At 33.8% G+C, this 22,667-nt stretch overlaps 1 protein-coding gene across 1 annotated transcript in view; it reads right to left on the bottom strand.

Annotated features, from left to right (window-relative positions):
* LOC129002091 (tyrosine-protein phosphatase Lar-like) overlaps positions 1-22,667 on the bottom strand; it is a 591,085-nt gene that overhangs the window by 87,814 nt on the left and 480,604 nt on the right. Inside the window, exon 6 of the mRNA XM_054429628.1 lies at positions 15,360-15,554. Coding sequence (XP_054285603.1) covers positions 15,360-15,554 — 195 coding nt within the window. The remainder of the gene's footprint in view (positions 1-15,359; positions 15,555-22,667) is intronic.

The raw sequence follows: 22,667 nt of genomic DNA, 5'->3' as shown, positions 1-22,667 counted from the left end.
AGCCTTTAATCGTTCGAATCGTAATTAAATGTAAAGCGAGTAGGCATTTAAAATATAAAGTTATGCAATCAATTATCAAAATGTAAATTATATTTCCAATTAATCAATAACAATTACCTTTTCCTCTCAGACCTTTTATGGAATATTTTCACAATTGCGTTATTTTGAGAAGCGTTTGTAGTTTAGTTTTGGCTCCTTTCAGACAGTAATACCATCTTAGTATTATTGAAGTTTTGCGTTTATACTATCCGGAATTGCACTGTATGTTGAAATCAATTACTTAGTTTCGATACTTAATAAATCTGCAATTTCATTGCAGTTTCCTCAGAATCGATTTTGCAAACCTGTGTCAATATAATAACATTTTCTGTTGCCATATTCCCCGAAAGGGGTATTTTTCCAAGCAACAGAGAATCAGGAAAGTATTAAAGAAAACATTGCAGTCACGCGATACCAGACACACATCCTGTCAAGAGAAACATTGAAACATCAACAAGTCAAACATGCTGACTATAATCCTACACTTACTGGTTCGCCAACATAAAGTATCTCACTAAATGGCTTTAGTGAGAAGACGTTAGAACTTAAAAATGGTTGCAGTACGTTTTATTCAAAACATTATACGATTTAGTTAATTGAGCTGTTTTTAATATGATTTTTTTAGCTATCATGAATTATTCGAAGAACGGCGTATGTTTAATAGCCTTTGTAAATTCATATAAAACAATCATCTACTGATTAATGTTGCCTCGTTTAATTCCATGCAGTTTAACAGGTTATGGCAAATAATATGAAAATGGTTTTTAATTTTCGCGTTCTAAAATGAAGACATTGTAGAAAAAAGAAAAAAGAAAAAAGGTTAGTACATTTTTGAGCTTTAATATTTTTGTAATAAGCTGCACACTTTTACTCATCTGAACTTCATAATGACAACTGAACAGTATAGTGCAAGTTCATTTAGTGCAGTAAATATTAGAATGTAAACATATACTTATTCAAACATTTATACTGTAATACAAAATGTGAAGCAAGTCATAACAATAAACAAGTGAGATATTTCATCAACCGTATTCTTGCAAATATTATTGGAGAAGAAGAAAAGTGTCAAATCTACAAATACTTATTTACTTTTTCCCAAACGTTATATAAGGCCAGGCGCACACAGGCGATTTTGAGTCGCGCAACAGTTGCCCGACTAAAATGTTCAACATTGTTTTAAATTGGAGTGCGCACACGAAGGAAACAGTCTGGGGACAGTCGCGCAACTGTTGCAACCGATGTTCTCGGACCCAATTTGCCAGCGACTGCTCTGCGACTGAATTGTTGCGGGACTATCGCTCCAGGTTTGGTATCCATTGAAACAAGTGTAGATGCGCACACATGCAACTAAATAGTCGCTGTGTCACTCAGTGTCACCCCAGGAGTTCAACTACTCGTGGCCAGAACTGTCACTAGTGTTTGCTCTCTTGTTGTGTGAAATTATAAGAAAATTACAAGTATGAGTGTGTGTGATGAGGATGTCGAACAATTAATTGATGAAGTTGAGAAGAGGCCGACTACATTTAAAGTCATTGAAACTGTCCTTTCACAAGTTGCTCACTATATATGGGATGAACCCAGTATCTTCTCTTTTTCTTTCGCGCGCGAAACTTCAGCAACAAAGCACATACTACGGCTGTATCATTGAAATCCATTCGGAACGCTGTAACGAATGTATTTCCAACACGTCTCAAGACTAGATTGACGACTAAAAAGTTGCCTGTGTGCGCACTCCAGCTCAACTATCGCTAGACTTCAGAGTCTCCGATTGAGTCGCGCAACAGTCCCCCGATTAGTCGGGCAACTGTTGCGCGACTCAAAATCGCCTGTGTGCGCCTGGCCTTATGTTCAATTCCCAACCCCGATTTACAGTGGCGAATGGCGAGCCAAAACAACGGCCAGGTGGAACAAAAGCTTAGTGGATGCTACAATTTACGACCATCCTTAAGCCCGAATCTACCCGTGGTTTCGGTATTGTTGCCCCTTACCAACAGTCATACTTACTTCCTGGACAATTTCATGATCGAAAACAATTAAATAAACATAAACTGAAAAACTGCTACACGATGAAAGTACGTTGAGTGAAAGATTTATTACAAAAAATAGGCGTCACAGTAACATATAACGAAATAGAACGCAGTGTTTAAAAGAATTTATTTTAGTACAGATTCTTTTTTCGCAAATAATTGTTATATAGCCAGACAATTCAATTTGTGCAAAATTGATCTAAAACTAGCCCAACACTGATTTTCAAACATACATTACGATTTAGTGTTAAAACTAGTTCTTAAACAGCAAGGTGAACTATATCAACGCAGAGAAAGTATAAAAGTAACCTGAAGTAATGGGGTTAATGGGTGGGTCAAAAAGAAGCTCACAGAGGACCGTTGAGGGCGTACGTCTCACAGTGCAAGCAATATAAACAGCTCAGTTTTCAATAGTAAATAGATAAAAAAATTTCGTTTGTAGTAATTAAAACGCCTTCTTACTTTTAACATTATAAAACCAAGGGTAAGTTCAAACATGACACAATAATTGCAGTTTTAAAAGAAAATGTTATACTTCTTCATTTGATAGAATTGAAAATCAAGGGGGAAAAACAATATGATACATAAACGGATCAAATATAGCTTGTGGGTCGTGGACCAACGATGGATTTACTGAAAAAACTGCTAAAGCCACTTCAGCTAAACACCTTCCTTACATCCTATTATTATGCATACCAGAAAAAATGGCGATCAGAAAATTTATATTATCGATCTTAAAAACGGTTAAGCATCTCTCCAAAAGATAATCGTCGCCAGATGAAGCCTAAAAGGACAAGTAAACCAAAACCGAAATGTCGGGGTAAGGGCGGTCGTAAATTTTAACGACATCCCGCCGCTTTGTTGACAGGCGGCGATTTTGTCGATCGCCAAGAGATCAAGGAAAGTGTTAAATCCCTTATCCCTCATGTTTTACTCACACTTGACATTGTGTTATATTGATTTGTTTGTTCAGTAATTTGTAAAAATTTTTGGATTAATTAAAACTAACAGACGCTTTAGTTAACGAGTTTCACAAGTTCATCGAATTTTAAGCAATTATCAAGTAATTTCGTTGGCTTAAATAAATAAAATAAAATAAATTTTGGTGGTAAATAAAAATAAAATAAATGGTATATTTGAATGATCTTTGTAATTTGTTGACCCTTTCAAGATATAACGCAAAAAAAATTAACAGTATGTAAATATTATATTTGTCATTTTAACTTTAAATGTTTTGAGCAGTTCTTTTTTAAGTAAATCAATTATTTAATGTTATTTGCTTTTAAATTGCCATTAAATGTAAACAAAGATTAAAAAGGTTAATAGCGGTTAGGCAACAATTTATAAACTACCGAGATACGTTTTTGTGTTAACAAAACACTTAAAATCTAACAAAATTCATTGTCGAAACGCATTGAAAGTAGTTCTCACTCGTGTATCCATCCGCGAACCAGACATTGCGGATATGACGGTGCCACTGCCACAACATCTGCATATTGCTGTTGTCCAAACACAAGTTTCATTTCCTTTCGTCTTTTGTTTAGTCTTTTAGCGGCGAAAACAAACGAACACCTTCGAGCGATGCGGAAGTATGAGGTCTTATTATAGAAATACAACAAATTAATGGGCAAAGTCAAACTTTACTACAACTAACATTAGGCAAGAATGAACAAATAATGATTCGAGGTTAGCTTGAGATGATTCTTCATTGAAAAATTACTAACTATATAATACTATTTTTTCTTTTCAGCTAATGTATTACCAATTTATTTGGGCGATTCGTTCTTTATTCTGTCAATTTAAGTTTAAAGGGTTGAAATTATACAGATTCTGTCAAAGAATGTCTCTTTACTGTACTACAGCACAAACAAAAGATTGGAAAAAGGAAAAAAAACCTAAAAGGAACAGTCTCTGAAAGTTCGTACGTCACTTAGCAACATAGGGTCTTTTAGCCCTTAATCATCAAAATAAATTGATGTTAATCCAGTGATTATTTTATAGATCTTTGGATCTTCTCTCTGTTATTAGCTTTTGATATTTTTGTCATCGTTCCTACTGACTTTCTTGTGTTCTGTAGCTACGACTGTACAGTACTCGTGCTGTAGGATCACTATAAAACTATGATTTACTAAGTTACATTATTAAGGAAAAACATTTTAAGTTTAAGCAATTACAAATGTTTATTAAATGATAGTAAATCCATGTAGAATCAAATCAACGAAAGTGATACGGAAGTATGTGCGAAGTACTGTAATTTTAAACTGAAAAACCAAATTAAACAACATACCACACTAGGGTTATAAATATTGTATCAAAAATATGTTAAAGCATAATTCAATATTACTCAGAGATGAAAAATCAAAGTCCACTCGTATCGGATTAGGTAGTCAAAATGTTGTGTTCCCGTATTTGCGCAAGCCATGTTTTTTATCACTTTCAATGTGTGCAAACATTGCCAAACAATATTCTCGCTGTATATTTTAGACTTCGAATTGTTTTCACAACAAGTAATGGACGTTTTAGGTTGCGGCATTTTTTATTCAAACTAATATTGTTTAACAATATTCATTGATCACTATTGACTAAGCTTTTTAAAGCACATTATTAAAAAAAATTTCAAAATAAATAGAATACAGTATAACGAAGAGTGTCAAAGGTTATTATTTAAATGAACAAATTACATAAATATAGATTAAATAAATCAATAAAATATTAACGCAACTTTAATATAACACAAAAAAGTATGATTTTAAATAAATATATATGTAACAACATAAAAAACAAGGGGTGAGGGAAGACATTTGTTTTTTGAGAGTAGCTGAAAGGAATTTCGAACAAATACCGGTTAAATATCTTCTCTGAAATATCTAAAACATTTCTTGGTCTTATTCATTTGACACTAGAAATGATTTCTCTTTTTACATTTTAACAGCAAACATACTACAAAACACTCGAAACTTATCATTTAAAATGGATTTCAAGACTTAAGTGAAAAAATAATTTAGCGGATTGAAGCGTTGTTGTACGCTTAAGGGTTACAGAGATAATTAAAAAAATACAGTAACCCCCACTTTATTTTACCTTCGCTGTTCAATTCTATAAAATATACCAATAATATTCTTGTATTTTGTGAAAAAATACGTACACATCATTGGTTCTTTATCCTTTATAGCAATTATAACGAAAAAGAACACACACATTTTATTGTGAAAACAACAATAATGAATTAGGCAAGTGACTCACAATAAAAGTAGTAAAAGACTAGGCAAACCTTTCGAAAATTCTAATAAGTCGTAAGTAAAACCTGAACATCTCGTTAAGACAACCTTATCAATTTGTTTCACAAGACAAATGCATTACGAATAAAAATCTTTGAATGAAAATAAAAATAATTAACTGGTAATTACCAGCATTACTGAATAACCTTTCCTTGTGGATTGAATTGAACTCGAAACATTCAGCTTACATTCAATCGTTTGAACTGTTTAGGTGACAGCACATTCATAATTATTTTAATCGAATGACAATACTTATAAAATAGTTTAATACACACCTACTTATTAAAAGAATAAATCTAATAATGATAAAAGCATTTAGTCTTACTAGACCACAAAGAGGCAATTTGTTACTAGGAATATGAGTACTCATATAGTTTAACTTTCATTAATATAATATATATTACTTGCTCCGTATTGGCATTTTTTTTACAGTTCTCCAATAGGACTATTTAGATCAGTTTTAAAACAATTAAAAATTAAGAAAATAAACCAAACTATGTACAAAATGTAAAACATATTGAATTAGACTTATTCGTAGGAAATGGACAAGTCTAGAAAGATAAAATAACAGTGATATTTTACTTGGACCTGTTGGTTGATCGGGTTTTTTTTTCATAATTAAGTCGATTTTTCTAGGTAGATGAGGGAAAAGGTATTTCAGAAAAAAACCCTCTACTCTGTTGGACAAAGACCTGGGATTGTTTGATAATTAATACGAATAAAGCATGATACAATTGAAATACTCCTTCTATTTGCTATCAATGCGTTTAGTTTCCAAACGCGTAACATTAAGTGTGAAAACAAGTAGGAACAACATTGGCATTTCGGTAACATTGCTTTTCCGGATTAGGTAAAGTGAAGTGTTGAATTTCAACACTGTAATGTAAGAGTGTTGACATTTTCCAGTTGTTGATTTTACGGATTTGTCTTGCTATCTGAGGGATACGAGTACTGTTGTTATTGTTAAATCTGGAAATGTTATTTCATTACAAGCATGATATTTATGAGCACGTCTTATAAATAAAAGGGATACATAAATACTACTTATTCTAGATTATCAAGCTGTGTTTTTGTAGACAATAACTGTTTACATTACTTACGTTTACGATATTTCCATTATTGAACTTCAGTGTTTGCGATGTTGCACTCATTCAATTGTTTGACATTTCAATTGGGATGTCATATAGATGTTGAGATATGTTCAGTTGAAGGTTCAATGAATAATCTGTAAAGTTCGACGATATTTTCTAAATTGAGTCCGCTGCACTGTAATTTCAATGAACAAATTAAACTAATAACTCGTTTTAATTTAACATAAATTAAATTTTACCAAAACAAATTCATCTCCAGGTACTGGTCATGGAGCAAATAACGCCTGTACATACGGAATCTTTTAAAAAGTTTTAAAGAAGTCCATTGACGAGTCAATACTTAAATGGTTAACATTTGTTATAAAATTACAAAAATGAAAAAAAAGATTCGTAAACATAAAACACACAGAGTTTGGAATAAAGGTGAAACATACAATTTTAAGAAACACGTTAATGTAACAATGTCTTCAGAAGGAAGGATGTTAGAAGATACAAATACTGTACTTAGTTACAAATAATATACATAAATTATTATTAGCTGTCGACTATCTTAAAGAAAACCTTTTTTTAACGTATTTAAATACAGTATTCATGGGCTAACAACCAAAAATGCACAACGCACCATAAACCAACGCTATTACTGAAACAACAAACATGAAATATCACGCTGTAAGCGACGAACAGCTGATGGAAAAACAATCGGCAAATAAAAACAGCTGATCCGGTAATCCGGCTTGACTAACACACTCCTCCCCTTCCTCCAGATAAAATATTCTCTACATTGGAAATGGCCTGATTTGGTGGATAACTTGCATAAGTGTTACAAGTGATTGTTAGATACCCCTAAACAAATGTTGAAATTTATTATATATTTAAAATTCGGGGAAAATCTATCTCATCAATTCGTAAACAAGTGGCGTTGGAAAAAAGGATTTCGATCAGAATTAAACTGTTATAATAGGTTAAATGATGCCATCAATGATAGGTTGTGTAAAAACTAAGTAGACAATTTTTATTATTAGTTTAATAATAGGAGTAATTAATTGTTTAATTTAAGCCTAAATTATTTGTTATTAATGTGTTAAGACAAATGAGGGGGCAAAAAAGTATAGTACCATTTAGGTCTAAAAAGGATTAGCCTTGGTGCATTGTATTTTATTCTTGATTTTAATGTTAACTCAAATGAATATTAACCTAAATTTTGTGTATTCGAGATTTAAAATATGTTTTATTGTATTTATGTTCTTAATACAAAAAATAAATAATATATTACAATGATTTTTGTTTGGAGTAGTGGATAAATGAACTTCACTTATATTTTTAATTTCTGTCTTTCAAAATAAAAAAAAAAAATGTATACTAACATTTCATCACTAACAATTGGAGTGTTATTGTATTTACAGTAAAACAAATTGTACTAAACAAATCTACATCTAGTATGCATATTATAAAATGCGGATCTTGTGTTACATTCACCCACTGACCACTTTAAAACAACACCTATAAACGCCCCACTACCCCCACCTTTGTCGCGCCCCTGCGCGCCTTTGCGCGTCCGTGAGCTAAGGATCTAACTGCTTATTTACGACCGTAGACCTACGTGTTCCCAGACTCTGCTTTCTGTTTATCTTACATTTATTGGCCATCTTATTGAATGAAAGTAGAACGGTTGAGAATCTTTGTATTTACAGTCACGTCACAAATTACATTGTTTTAAATATAGATTTACTTTTAAATATTGTGTAGTTGTTTTTATATGTAATGTTTTGGATACATTTGTTTGATATTGCAGCAGATAGCTCAGTAGCTGAAGTGTAGCAATCGAAATGTTGGCTGTTCGATCCAGAGAAAATGAAGAAAGTTATGACGGTTAAAAACTAGACCTATCAGACCTTAAACATTGGGGTTTTAATAAAATTGTACTGGCTACAGAAACAGCTGATTTTATTCAGAAACAAATCTGTCATCTCATTATTCACTCATCTTCGCCTAAAATACGCATCGTAAGGTGTCGGCACCACATAAAAACGAGTTTTAGTTTTCGATTTTTTTTGCACAGTATATTACTTTAGAATATTGTTAGGTATAAACTCATTTATAACGTCCATAATACGTACCATAGGTAAATGTTTAACATACTGTACCATTGATTGAACTATCGTTTTCTGCAATGCAAACACACTCGATTGATGGATTATTTCTGTGAGAGCGATTATTTTCAATTTACACCAGTGGAATTTCTATGGGAGAATTACAAACACTTTTGATGGAAAGGAGTCAAAATCCTTCAAATGTTTCAGGACATGACGGGGATCAAACTCATAACTCTTCTGGTGAAGCCTCATGCACTTAACTTGGAGGTAAGCAACACGTAAACTGGTGGCCGAACTTTGGTCAAAGTAAGTCAGAGTTGACAGGTGATCTAGCTTCATAAGTACCATTAGGAGAATAATGCTTATGTTCGGGTATTTAAGGACAGGGATTGTGAGATTTTGTTTTACTATTGACTTATGGAACTAAGAAAGATACAAAATCTAGATGGAACCAGTTAAAGCAATTACTTTTCATACAGTTGTTGAAATGAAAATTGAATTTCTATTTTCTCTTTTAGATTTACAAGACTTCTATGACCGTAGCCATGTGGTTTTGATTTCCAAGTAAAGTCTCAAAACCAGTGTATCTTATGGGCGAGTTATAACTATGTGTGGGGCGGGGGGGGGGGGAGGGGTTGTGGAAGGTGATTTTATGAGGACATAAAAATATCAATTTGTCGAACTGTCTGACAGAAACAGAATCTGGAAACTGGAACGAACATTTTGCCACAAATCAGGTTACCCTCTACTTCCCTTGATGAACCCTCCATGATGGAAAATCACTAATAATTACGAAAAGAGGCACAACTAGACAAATTAATGAGGAGTTCTCTTTTATACATTTTTCTTCAAGTAAAAATTGGAAATAATTATAACTTATGATTTAGATTTATAATTAAAGATGGCTTAAGAATGTGATATTAAGAAATCGACACTCATACTATTTTCCAGCGATTTCTTCACTCGTTTTGCGGAATTCAGTATGTGGGAGTAGTATACATGTTTCAATGGGTTTAGCAGAATCAAAGCGTTAGCAAAATCGGCTTTGAAATCTAAAAAAACATTCTACTTTATCATGATTAGTAGAAGAGCGCGTCGAGTCCCGTTTTAACTCCCTTCGCAAGATTAAATTTGAAATAACAATAGAAAAAAAAAATAATTTTTACCGCTTTGGTAAAACGTTATGCGAGTTTAAGAAGAGTTTAAACCAATCTTGGGTGATATTTAGTACGTTTTGAGTTAGTATGCATAAATTGTTTATGCCTGACTGCCAGAATTTAAAACATAATAATCTCAAGAAATAATACTTTACGGGTGATTATCACAATTAGTTGACGAATTTTCTGTTTATGATATTCTTTATAACTATGCAGGATATTAAGTATATTTCCAACCGATTGCTCAAAATCGAACAGCTGCACCAAGAGATTACTTCCCCCAATGTGTGCATCTGTTAAATCGGTTGTTGAACGGGAAAACTAAACAGAATCCTATTCCTATGAGACACTTTTGGAGTTACTGTAAAACTTAAAGAACAAAAATTCATTTTGCTCAGTGGTACAGTATCGACTATTTCGTACAAATGAAAAAAAATAAAAAAAAACATGGTACAAAGCCATGCTGCATTAAACTGCATTTCATACGTTTCCTTCCATACCAAAGATTCCCCAAATTCAGTATCACTTTGAACAAAATAAGTTACAAGAATATTTCAGGGCAAGATAAAGGGCAACTGACCAAAAGGCGAAATGTCGGCTTAAGGGTGGTCATAAATATTAACACCTCTACGTTCGGCTTTTGTTTGTACCTACAAGATCGCTAGATTGTACTATGACTGGTGTTGTTTGTGTGATAATATTGTACCCTCTTCTATCCTCCTCCTATCGATCATAATATGACTTTTGATGGTGTTGTTGGACGGTAAAGGCTTTTATCAGTAAAGAAAATGGCAAAATGTATACCTGTTACAACCTATTCAGTCTCTAATGCGTTATTATATGAAATTGTATATTATTTTCTAAATCTTCATTTATCTCCAATTTAATCATAATAAATTGGTGTGACTATGGGGTTTTCGATGCTGATATTCGCTCTTTTGTATTCATGGCAGTTCAAAAGGATGTTTAAGGTACTATCACGTAAATCATGTTAAATTTAAAATAATCGGTAGCACCGCATATTTAAGAAAATGTACAGCAAGTTGTTCCAAATTCCTCATTAAGATTTAGGCACTCTTTTGTCGTCTTTTGTCAAATGATTCGGAATAATTAAATTACCAAGCTATGAGTATTAAAAGTATAAAAGCTGTTCCAAGTGAATTGTGTCAACTAGAAAAATTATAGGCCTACTGGGTTACCATCCTAACGGTTGTACAATTTACATCGTCAGTTTAATAACGCTAAATGATGTATTATCTTGATGTATTACTTTTCAAGGTCAGGTAGTCGTTAGATAAACCATAGACAAAAAGAATTTTTGTCTATGATAAAACCAACCGGTTTGGACCGTCCACTTGCAAATCCCTTGAAATAATCCAGAGTTTGACAATCAAAAGTAAATTTTCTGATAACCAAAGTATTCACTAGGGTTAACAAATAATAGTTTTATATAATGTCAAGGCGATTGTAAAGTAGAGCAGTTTACACAAAAAACCCAAAGTGTTTCCCTACTCTATGAAATAAGCATTGTCATAAAATTAATTAAATTAAAACAGATTGTCATAAAGCTATACAACTAAACCTAATTTCTGCACATGTATACACATATTCATATACATAGTAAAAGGGATTGTCTAGAAGCCAAACTGTTCACAATAAACAGGGTTTACATGGTGGAATACCACAATAAGAGGAAGTAATGTATTACTTTATGCAAGTGGTTGAATACTAACTGTTCTTGAGTAACCTCTGTGTTCTATTTCTAGCAACAACTACATCTGCATGGTTGAAGTGACCCAGATATATTGTTATTCCATAAATTTAATTTCTATCATCAAATGATTTACGCTGGTATAGAAAGCGTTGAGAAAATTGTTTAACCATAAAGTATAGTTTGGCGCACGAACAGAAGGGAGGGTTGGTAGCAAGCCTGGGGCATATAAATGGTCAACAATTGGGCAATGTATTATTCACCAGATAGCCCGGTCTTGTTTCCATACGGCTATTTGGAAGCGAAACAAAAGATATTTTCTGTTAGCAATTGATTGCCAGTGATGGTGAATTTATGTTGCTTCAGGAATCGTAACAGAAGAAAAGATTATAAAGGAAAGAAAATGTGGCTAGCAAAACTTGTATTATTTGCAGAACGGTTGTATTTAATTTCATTCTTGTTTAGCCATTAGGAAAATGATTCAAAACCAGAAGGATCCTTCCTAAACACGTCTGCAGTAAAATTGAATGTAGGCGAATCCAAATATTGCAGACTAAAACGGGGTTAAAGTCGATTGCTAACTAAAGGTCAAAAGTTATAAAATTTGTAGTTTGTATTGCGAAATTCAATCCAACTGTCAATATTAACTTGATTGACGTATATTACGTAAGAATTTCAAAGATACAATACTATTGTCCAGCCTAAAATAAGTCTGTTTCTGTGTACCATCTCTTGAGAAGTACCTAATGTAACCAATTTCTTCCTTTCCTGTTTTTTTTTTTTTTTTTTATTATATACCCAATTAATCCAAATCAATTAGAAACATATTACCGTATTTAAAATATCCAATGCGATTATCTCTTCAAGGTCCGTGCCTATATTTTCCTCTTACGAAGTCGTGAACCAAATTCTTATTTTCCTTATTTTCAGTTTTGAACCAACAAAAACTTTGCGAAAAACATATAAAATACAATCGAGTCCTGACGATACGAGAGACAAACATCCAAAAACATCGAAATCCAGTAATCCCATTCGACTCAACGGTCACCGTTCAAACTTGTTCATTTCTGGATTTACATTGGATAGTAGGATAAGAGGATTAGGCTTCACTGGTGGTAAAATGGTTTTATTGTTTTTACAATTGTGTGCTAAAGTAGCATTAGTGACTACAACACTGTTGTGTATTAAAATGTGAGACCACGTTCTAGTTAAGATTTTACCGATGAACTCATTGAGCCCGAAATGTCCGTTAAAATCATTTGGTTCTTTATGAATGTTGTGGGTTGTATGCAACGTACATAACTACAACTCAAATTTAATCATTAGAATATCCCATAGCAATGTATGTCAAATGCTTATTTATGAATTACATTAACTAATAGGAGAGAAGGGTTGGAATAGAAAACATTTGTATTTAAGTTGGATTGATATTATGTGTTAGTTATTCAATGTGATTGTCATATTTTTAAGGGTTTCCTTGAATCCTGAACGTAAAGGACTAGGTTTGAATACTAGCTAGCATTTTCGACGAGTACCTATCTCTGATCATAACTTACAAGTGAGGATCATAATATACTGTAATATAACTGTATTTTATACAGTAATAATAAAATCACACAGGCAATCTCATTAATGTACTCACTGTACATCTATGAGCTTGCCTGTGATATTTGTCTATAACTGTATATTATGATCCCCACTATGTATGTTATGTGATGTTTTGTATGTTATGGTCAAAGATAGGTGTTCACTACACAACAAGAAAATGCACAATTTATTGTTACAATTAATTTTATACAGCTTAAATTGGCATACAATCCAAACCATGGAATTTATTAAAAACCTTGTGTAATTATTTTATCACTATGAAACTACTTGAAAACTCCAACCTATTTTTGGCGCTCTGAGAAATGTATGGTTGTTATGTATGAGATGAACAGCTCTGAGGGGATGTTGAAGAAAATAAAAACAGAAAATTACCCCCAAAGGAACTTTTGGCTTACGGGCGCCCTGACTATTAAATCAAATGTAAAATACAAGAGCTAAGACAGCAATAAATATCATATGAAATAAAATCACAATTATATTACAGCAACCAACGACTCCGATTCTCACTATTTTGCCGAATTTACAGCATTAGGCATACATTTGAAATACAGTAATGTTAAGAATGCGTAAAGAACACACAGAAATATTAGCAATATGCAATAATTGCACTACTACTTGACATAACTTACGAAAACGTTGAGAACATTATGTGGTATGTGTATACATGTGAAAACTGGCCTTCAAGCAAAAATCTTAGGTTTTCATCGACTGGATTATTAAATTTTTTTTTATTAAACTTGTTTACTTGTCGTATTAATAACTTTCAAGTTTCTGTACGAACAACTTAGAAATTCGCACAGGAATTATGTTACAAACTCCAACATTGAAGTTGTCACGTTGAAACTCATTAATTTTTATTCTAAAGTAGTATAAATGTTTCATTATTATTTAGATGAATACGGCTAAAAAGGTGTCTTCATATGAAGTAATGTCTTGCAGACAGTTTAATTTATATACATTTTAAATCACGACACAGTACAGTATATTTGCTATAGCCAACCACAGAGAATTCAACCAAAACCCATTGTGGAAATTGTCAGTTTTTATGAATTAATCTCGAAATTCCCTCGAATTTGACCGGAACTGATGACAATTCTCGACGTGTATCAATGTCAACGAAGCAATAAATGTTCAAAGTAGACGTCAGACGTCGCCGGTGTCAAATCAGCTGACAAACTCATTAAACAAGTCAATCTCCCGCGAGCCAATCTTCCGTGGCGATCAGCTGATCAAAATTGGATAACTCTGCTTGAGGGGATCATCGCCAAAGTATAACGATGATTGATATAAATTGATATTAGACAGTTTGTTGACTTATTGGTTAAATGAAAAAAGAAAACAACTACAAACGTAGAATTTAAAATTACTTGGTTTATTTCAAGGTTTGAAGGGGTTGATTGGTGCTACAGTGGTGATTTAATATTTAAGTTGGCATTGCGGGTATTTTCTATTACATTTTGTACAAATCATGAGGGTAGTTTGATTTAAGCTTGATAATTTCTTATTCAATGATGCAGCCTCCGAAATTTCTGGATTATAAGTAATCAAGGTTAGATACCTTAATCAGTCCAGCCAATTCATTTTTCTAGTTCATTTGACTATGTACATTTCGGGTTAGATTAGCCCATCATCAGGTCTACAGAACACAATCAGTCAGAGTCAGAGTATCATCGGCCTACTCCATAACCTAGCTAGACGTTACAAGTTTTTATAATGCTCAATTTTATGTTTAACTCTTTAATGTATATGAAGGTTATCAAAAAATTACGAACCTACGAAGAAAATGTCCAATGTTCCTGTATTCTGGGTTAATGTTCTAATCAAAGTAAATATAAATACATAGTAAATTGTACTATAAAAATAATACAAATATACAAATAATACAAATAATACAAATAATACAAATAATATGCCTGGACTAAAATGTACGTAATCTTGATAACCGAATAAGTTTCGGACCCTAAATTAATAATACATATTAGTGATTCACGAGGATAAAGAGAAGCAACCCTCCAAATCAGTTGAGTTTTCCCAAGACACATTAAGAATAAGTAGCTACTCTACAGAGTTCATTAAACATTTTAATACTGCTACAAAAATCATCAATTTTAGGGAGATGGCAACGAGGATCTCCACTGTATAAAGGTTTCAAGTTTGTATTATGCCTGTTATATAAAAATTAGGATTTACAATATGTATCTAGTGACAATTCTTTCACTTGATAACGAACTACTTTACCGTGTATAATTTTCTCGGTGGGTTTTGACACATCGACAAAATTATACATCATTGAACTAATTTTTAAATCCTTCCTGCTAAGCTATAAGTAGTCGCAAATTACAAGCATTGACATACCTGGTCGGCCGGACTCGAGCACTGTGTACCGTGGGTTGTTCGCAGTGTCCACGGGTATCATCTCCCTGACCCACGTGATCCTAGGGGGCGGACTCCCGGCCGCGGAACACACCAGCACGGCGTTGTGTCCGATCTCCACCACCTTGGTGCTCGGAGGGAGGGTGATCTCTGGGAACCCATCGGGCAGCTTGTCCACTACAACAGGTCAAGTAATAGTTAGTGAATGGTAGTTGAAAATTACATTATAATGCGGCCATCTTTACGTGATGGCGAACCTACAGCCACCTCCACCTGATGTTTGACATTACCTCAATGGCGAACAGCGCTCTTATCACAAGACCGGGCCAGCCGAAGAAGTTCTTTTATACTATTACTAGTCCTTACAAGACCTCCATGGTAATGTTAATCATACAGGACCAAAGAGTTTGGAAGCTAAGCATTTTTTTTAGATCTTTATAAGAACAAACCTCTTGTTTATGAGTCCAGTAGAAGCACGTCAAAAAGTCTCACCTCATAAAACTGCAAACACAATCTAGTTGATACAATGTGTTAACTGTTATCAACGATTTAAGGATAAATTTGACATCGCTTCTAAATTCCCTGTACACTGTACAATTTCTTTGGGGTTTCCCCTCTGTTAAAGTAAACATTTCGGTGGCCATAATTTGTCAATATCTTATTAAACGATTTTAAATAACTAAAATCTTATAGTACCTTAAGAATAGTTCCGATAAAAACTCCGATAACGTAAAAAATAATAATAAAAAAGTATAATCAAGCAAATATTCTTATTAAATTTTAAGCTGTCGAAATTTAAAAACTAATATGAAAATAGTTTAAGAAACACACAATAAAGCAGCTAAATCGCTACGACGTAAGAATTTATACGTTAAAAACACGAATCAGTAACACTAAATCCAAAATCAAATTTTGAGACTAAATCGATACTAAACACACAGTAGACGAGAGGAATAGAAATCTGTTAATTTCGCGTGTATCTTATCGTGTCCAAAATAAAGTCCATACTCAACGAAAAATAATAACACCGCTGTAAATATAAGTGATGAAAGAAAAGAATTATGTCTTATTGTCCGTCGCAAGAAAGAGGAATGCAATACAACTCAAATGAAGTCACCCTTTCATCAAGCAAGTCTTTATTTCTCCCTTCTGTCTCCAATAAGAACTAAGTCAGTTAGAAGCTAGCAGCATTGCCGCACACGCCTCGATGGGCAGAAAAATTAAGAAACAAAAACCGCCTGTGTCGAATAAATTAAATTTCTCTTGCAAACCGATATTTTTCAATTTTAGTGAATCACTCACAAAAAAGTACAAAAGTTTTAATTACTAATGTGCTTATGCATTTTAATCTTTAGTAGTTGTCGTTTTAAGGCTTTAAAATCATTAAAGACTTAAGTGTTTCAAGAACGTAAAACATGTTTTCAATGATTTGGTGTGTAGAGAATACTAAGTGTTTTAAGTTATTAATTGTGAAATAAAGGAATATTACACGTAATCTATTTCCAAGGACAATAGATCGCAACATGTCTTAACAATTAATTGTGTTCAACGATTTGTTAGGTAGAATCAAATTAAATTTTAAATTGATGACTGGTTTAGTAAATATGGATATATTTATGTGCACTGCTGACCAAAATGTACAAATAACCAAAACCCCAAAGAAGAAAAAGTACAAATAAAAAAACATACTATAACCATCCATTTATAAAAATATAATTTAAGGAATAAATAGCACTTTTAATCATATAACAAGTACTTATTCTACTGAAAGATAAACAAATAAAATCACAATTACAATTGATAACAACCTAAACAAATAGCTTTTTCGACCGGATAGGCCTGCGAACCCTTTGGCTAACCGAAATTCTATACACTTAAACATATTTAAGCACCTAAGCAATTAATCTACTAAGCAATTAAAATAACACTAAATGAAACTGCCAAACTCAAGACTTCAAGCAGAAACCAACAACACAGTAATTAAATATCGACAATACAACGGTATGCAAATGAACCAGTAGTGTTAGTGTTACCAACCTTAATAAACCAACACGCTTAATCCCCGCCCGTCCCTATGATACATTGCGTAATCCCAGGCATTAACAAGACTATTGTGGACCTTTAATAACAGTACCAACCTTGCAGTGATAAAATACCCCGCCTGAGCCGGGCGATATTGCACTGTCATCTTCATCCCTTCCCCAAACCGGATCTAATTAAACGCAAGCGACACCATATTTCTCTAAAGTTTCGAAAGCGTAATAACTTCATTCAGGGAAATTTATTGTGTTTTGGCGTTTAATCGACACTAACCGAAGAAAACGTATTGAGAAAATGTTATTGAGTAGACTTGTTGTGTTTACACATGTCTTTTAATAATGTATATAAGACATAAGCAATTTAGATGAAATTAATAATTGGTAGCAACACAAAATCTATGACGTTTTTTAGGAATAAGGAATTTAAAAATGGAATATTGTGAATCTTTTGAGAGCTGCAGCTAAAGCTTTATCTTAAAATAACAATACTGGGTTTCCAAGAGAATTTGAAAAGGCTCAGAAAATAAACATATCAGACTAGTGGTTTATCTTAAAACAATCGAATTAAAAAGTTACACTCCAATAAAGAAATACCGTGGCTACTGTGAGTTAAAAAATATTTTACTCCTATTGCACTTATGTTGATGTTTTTATACAGTTTATAAAGGTTAAATTTTGTAAAAGTTAAGTTTTGTAATTAATTCCGTGTTTCACTTGATGTAATACATAGATATAAACTAAAATGTTAGATTTGACATATCTCCAAATCAAAGCACTGAAATATCTCATTGTCCTACGCCAAGAATTAAATATTATTCCTTTGATATTTTCGCAATCATTGTAACGCAATGTGAAATGTTATCTGTTTTCTGCAGCATTATTCACTGACAGAGTTTACAAGTAATAAACACGTATGATGTGTTCTCGACTACAACTGATTTAGCCCCACACGTACTTCGAACAGCCGTTTTTTGCTGCAGTATGACAAAAACAATTTCAACCATAATTGTATTCGACGCGTAAAAACAGTCAGGTGCATTACTAAACAAAGCTTAACTTATAGCTATGAGCGGTGTCCAAAAAAGTAATATATCAGACGACCTAGGGGGGGAGGTCGTATGTTACCCCCCCCCCCACCACCAACCTACTCGCAACTTCTCTATTGGACCCGTATATCAAGATGAAAAAAATATTGCGGCTGTCATCCGAGCCCGATGTAGTCTATACGACGTATCAACCTTCACCCTACTGGATTTTTTATGTTGTTGTAATATTTTATAATTTCCTAACAAGATTACTTTATAAAGTGCGGGCTTACGAGTGGTTTATAAATTTACTTGTTTATTAAACCTAAATAATAAGCTAAATGTCATTTATTGCGGTATTTCGATGTCATTAGCCATAACTATTTTAAAATAAAAAATCAGGCGATTATAAAAATGTTAAAAATATTTAAATTTCGAGTTTGTGTATAATTGCATGTGGTATTTATGATAGATGAAAGTATACGATGCTGACGTCTATCTGAATAAAAACATATGTTACATCTTTTACAGATTTGCTGCATATTAAGAAAGTTTGTTGTTGCTTTATTGGATTTTATTCATCACTTAATATATTAATCGTCACTTAATGTCTAGTAGAACATAAAACTTTAGAGTTTCTGCTACTATGTACAAGGAACGTAAAATATCCTATTTTGATAATGTTAATAACACGTATCAAGATATACATGTAAAATTACATCATACATAAAATAAGTCATCTGAATCAAATATCTCAGCAAACAACAGACGTAGAATGAAATGAAATCCGTAAGATTTCGACTTTTAAATGGTAAAAAACATAAATTATGAAATTTTGTAAATGCCATTTTTACAAAACCCACCTCCTTGTGTCAACGTAAACACGAATCGGGTACATTTACTCATACAAAATCAAAAAGGTCCTTCAAATAGTCCCATCCAACAATAATTAAGTTTTCCCTAACATCAATTACTCCACATAAAAGGTAAAAATGACTATTTTGCAATCACTCATTTCATACAGCCAAGATAATTTTAAAAGTTATAGCTCAAAACCTCTATCAACCTACCAATAGTATCTGTTAACAGGCATGTGTAATGTTGACTGTACTCTAGATAAAACAGTGGCTGTTATTAAACAATGTTCATCCTTGTATTGTAGATAGTGTAGCGGTTTTGGACGAGTTGTGTTTTACCAACAAACGTGATATCAGGACCAAACAGGCTGTGGCGTGCTGTATCATGCAGTTACCAACAATAAAACTAAACAAACGCACCCTTGCTTTACCTGTGTCCTATATGGAGAGGAGATATACACGTTTGGTTTGTTTGGAATGGTCATGGAGGCGGTAGTCTCTATATACAAATAATAGTGTTTAATTTATAACCATGAGGCTTGTGTAGATAAAATTATTAGACAATTGGAAAACCATGTCTGTTAATACTAGCATAAAATAACAATTGTGCTAGTAGTTCCAAAAGCAAGATTGGCGCAAAAACATTACAATATTCTTCACAAAAGTCTACAGTAATAATAATAAACATTCAGTTTTAACAACTTCCACTAAGAAATTTCGATGGATAAAACTTTCAACAACAATTGACACGCAACCTGAATTTTTTACAATGATTCAACAATTGCAGTTTTTTTACTATTGATAAACTATGTTTATCATAGGACCAAAGAGGACAGATGTAAAATAACGACTGTAAAGATGTCATGTTTGAATGAGTAAAATATCTAATAAGAACGTTAACGTTGCAACCTGTTTCCATATGTGATGTAGTAATAAATGAGACTACCATTAGTGGTACTTGTTACTGACTCACTCAAAACGTAGTAAATAGTGAAACTACTCTAAACTCCCCTTCTTACTGGGGTAGCGGATTTCTACCCCCGGATATTTACCCCCATGAAAAAACGCCTACGTCATTTTGACGTCACGAGGGGCGGGGCCTATGCACGGTCGAGAAACAGCCCGCGACTGGAAATTTACCCCCAATATATTATTAAATAATCAACATGCAATTGTTTGATTATAAAGTGATTGCCATAGCACGGAAATCTACCCCCGGACATCTACCCCCGGACATTTACCCCCGGATACCTACCCCAGACATTTACCCCCGGATATCTACCCCCGGACATCTACCCCCGCACATTTACCCCCGGATATCTACCCCCGGACATCTACCCCCGGACATTTACCCCCGGATATCTACCCCCAGACATTTACCCCCGGATATCTACCCCCGGACATCTACCCCCGGACATTTACCCCCGGATATCTACCCCCAGACATTTACCCCCGGATATCTACCCCCAGACATTTACCCCCGGATATCTACCCCCGGACATCTACCCCCAGACATCTACCCCCGGACATCTACCCCCGGAAATCAACGGCTCTTCGGTTAAGCATTGTCTTGTAATATCCAGTATAAAGCATGCGATATGTCATTGTCTTGTTTAACATTATCTATCTTCCTAATTCAATAAGCTGTAACAGTCTTTTTTCACTCGACCTACTTCGCCGATTGTTACGATTTAGGTGTCATTTTAAAGCTTAAGATCTTGCGCAGAGCACAATGGTAATTAAAAAGGATATTTTGATTAGGGCTTCAAAAGGTTGACCCCTAAGCCTTTGATTTATTCCTAGAAGTTGCTTCCAATGGTTGACCAACTTTCACACTATACAGTAACAGTTTTAAAGGTGAAATGTGAGCAGATTACTAATCAGTTCAATTTTTAAGTCAGGTTGAAAACCAGAATAGATCGTCTGCAACTGTAAACAAGAGATGGAACACTACCCCAAAACGACTTTTCGTTCTCAACTGGCCCTCTATCAATAACCTGTGTTGCCTGTACAGCGAGGCATTTTGAGAAGAAGAAAACCGGCCGGATGAATGCTTTAGGTTTATCAATAACGAAGATAAACATGGTTTTAGTTACACGCCGGTAATCTTTGAGTTGACTCATTTAAACTCATTGTAAATATTCATTGTTATTCATTTTGAAATAACTCCTTTAATACTTTGCAATTGCTCGAATTTGAGCAACATGTACACTAGTTACATATTATTGCAGTTACGATTTATTTGATCCGTTTATTTAAGTGAGTCACATAACGTTTTCTTACTTGGTTTTGGATTTTATTACAAAACGTGATCGGAAATGGTTGCAGTATTTGTAAACAAAATGTAATAACAAATTTCCAAGAAAAAATCATCTTTATCCAGCTTTTCATATTTCTCAGCTGTTCGTTATTTCATTGATGTAGTATTCTCAAAACAAATTATTAGTATTATAAATTACTGGGAAACATTAGGAGTAGCCTAAACTTGACAAAAATGCAAAAAATTGGGGGTTTGAACAAAATTTATATTAATTTAATAGTAGTGAGGCCATATTTTAGGCCTCTTTTATGCACGGCGTTTTGGGTCGGGCGAAATCGTTGGGCGGAATCGACCTTTTGCAGTTTCTCCGCCGAGCGGAATCCGCTGATGCCCGTGGTGGGGGTGGTCAGTGCTACCAACTTCGTTCATTTTGCCATCGTCAGTGACCCAAGATGGATCCTTGTGTATTGGTGTATACTTATTTGTACATGAAGAGAAATAGACGACGGTGAAGGAGATGGGCTGTACACCCGGTTAATGAAAGTCGTAGGGTGGATAGGGCTTTCACAAACCTATATGGGTTGCTGCGAAATGATGGGGAAAAGTTTGAGAAGTTCCTACGAAACAGTAAGTTTGTATTATTCCGCGGATTTTAAACAAAAATGTAATTAATTCTCATGCAGTAATTTTTTTTCCTAAATTACATCACTTTATTTGTACTCTTCAATCAATTACAATGAATAATGATATTCTATTTACAATGATTACCGTAGGTGATTTCAATACTGTGGATGACACAGCGTGGGGTAGGTTGGCAGCACTACATTCCGCCCGACGGAAAACGCAGTTGCATAAAAGGGTTCCATTTGAACCTATGTAAAAACACGCTCCACGAAACGCTGAAACTCGGCGGAGTCTAAGTCCTCCGTCGGCCTCCAACGGAATTCTGAAACGCGACGGAGATTCCGTCGTGCATAAAAGGGTCCGATTTGATCCCATGTTAAAACACTCACAGACGGAAAGCCCGATAGATTCTGATAGATTCCGCCCGACGGAAAACGCCGTGCATAAAAGAGGCCTTAATGGCTTAAGTTACTCGTGTTAATCCA

This window comes from Macrosteles quadrilineatus, unplaced genomic scaffold (genome assembly GCF_028750875.1).
Source record: "Macrosteles quadrilineatus isolate MER2022 unplaced genomic scaffold, UCM_ALF_1.0 Scaffold_9__3_contigs__length_116548681, whole genome shotgun sequence".
In the NCBI taxonomy this organism is placed as follows: domain Eukaryota; kingdom Metazoa; phylum Arthropoda; class Insecta; order Hemiptera; family Cicadellidae; genus Macrosteles; species Macrosteles quadrilineatus.
The sequence above is the reverse complement of the archived record's forward strand: the minus strand, read 5'-3'. Positions and strand labels throughout refer to the sequence as shown.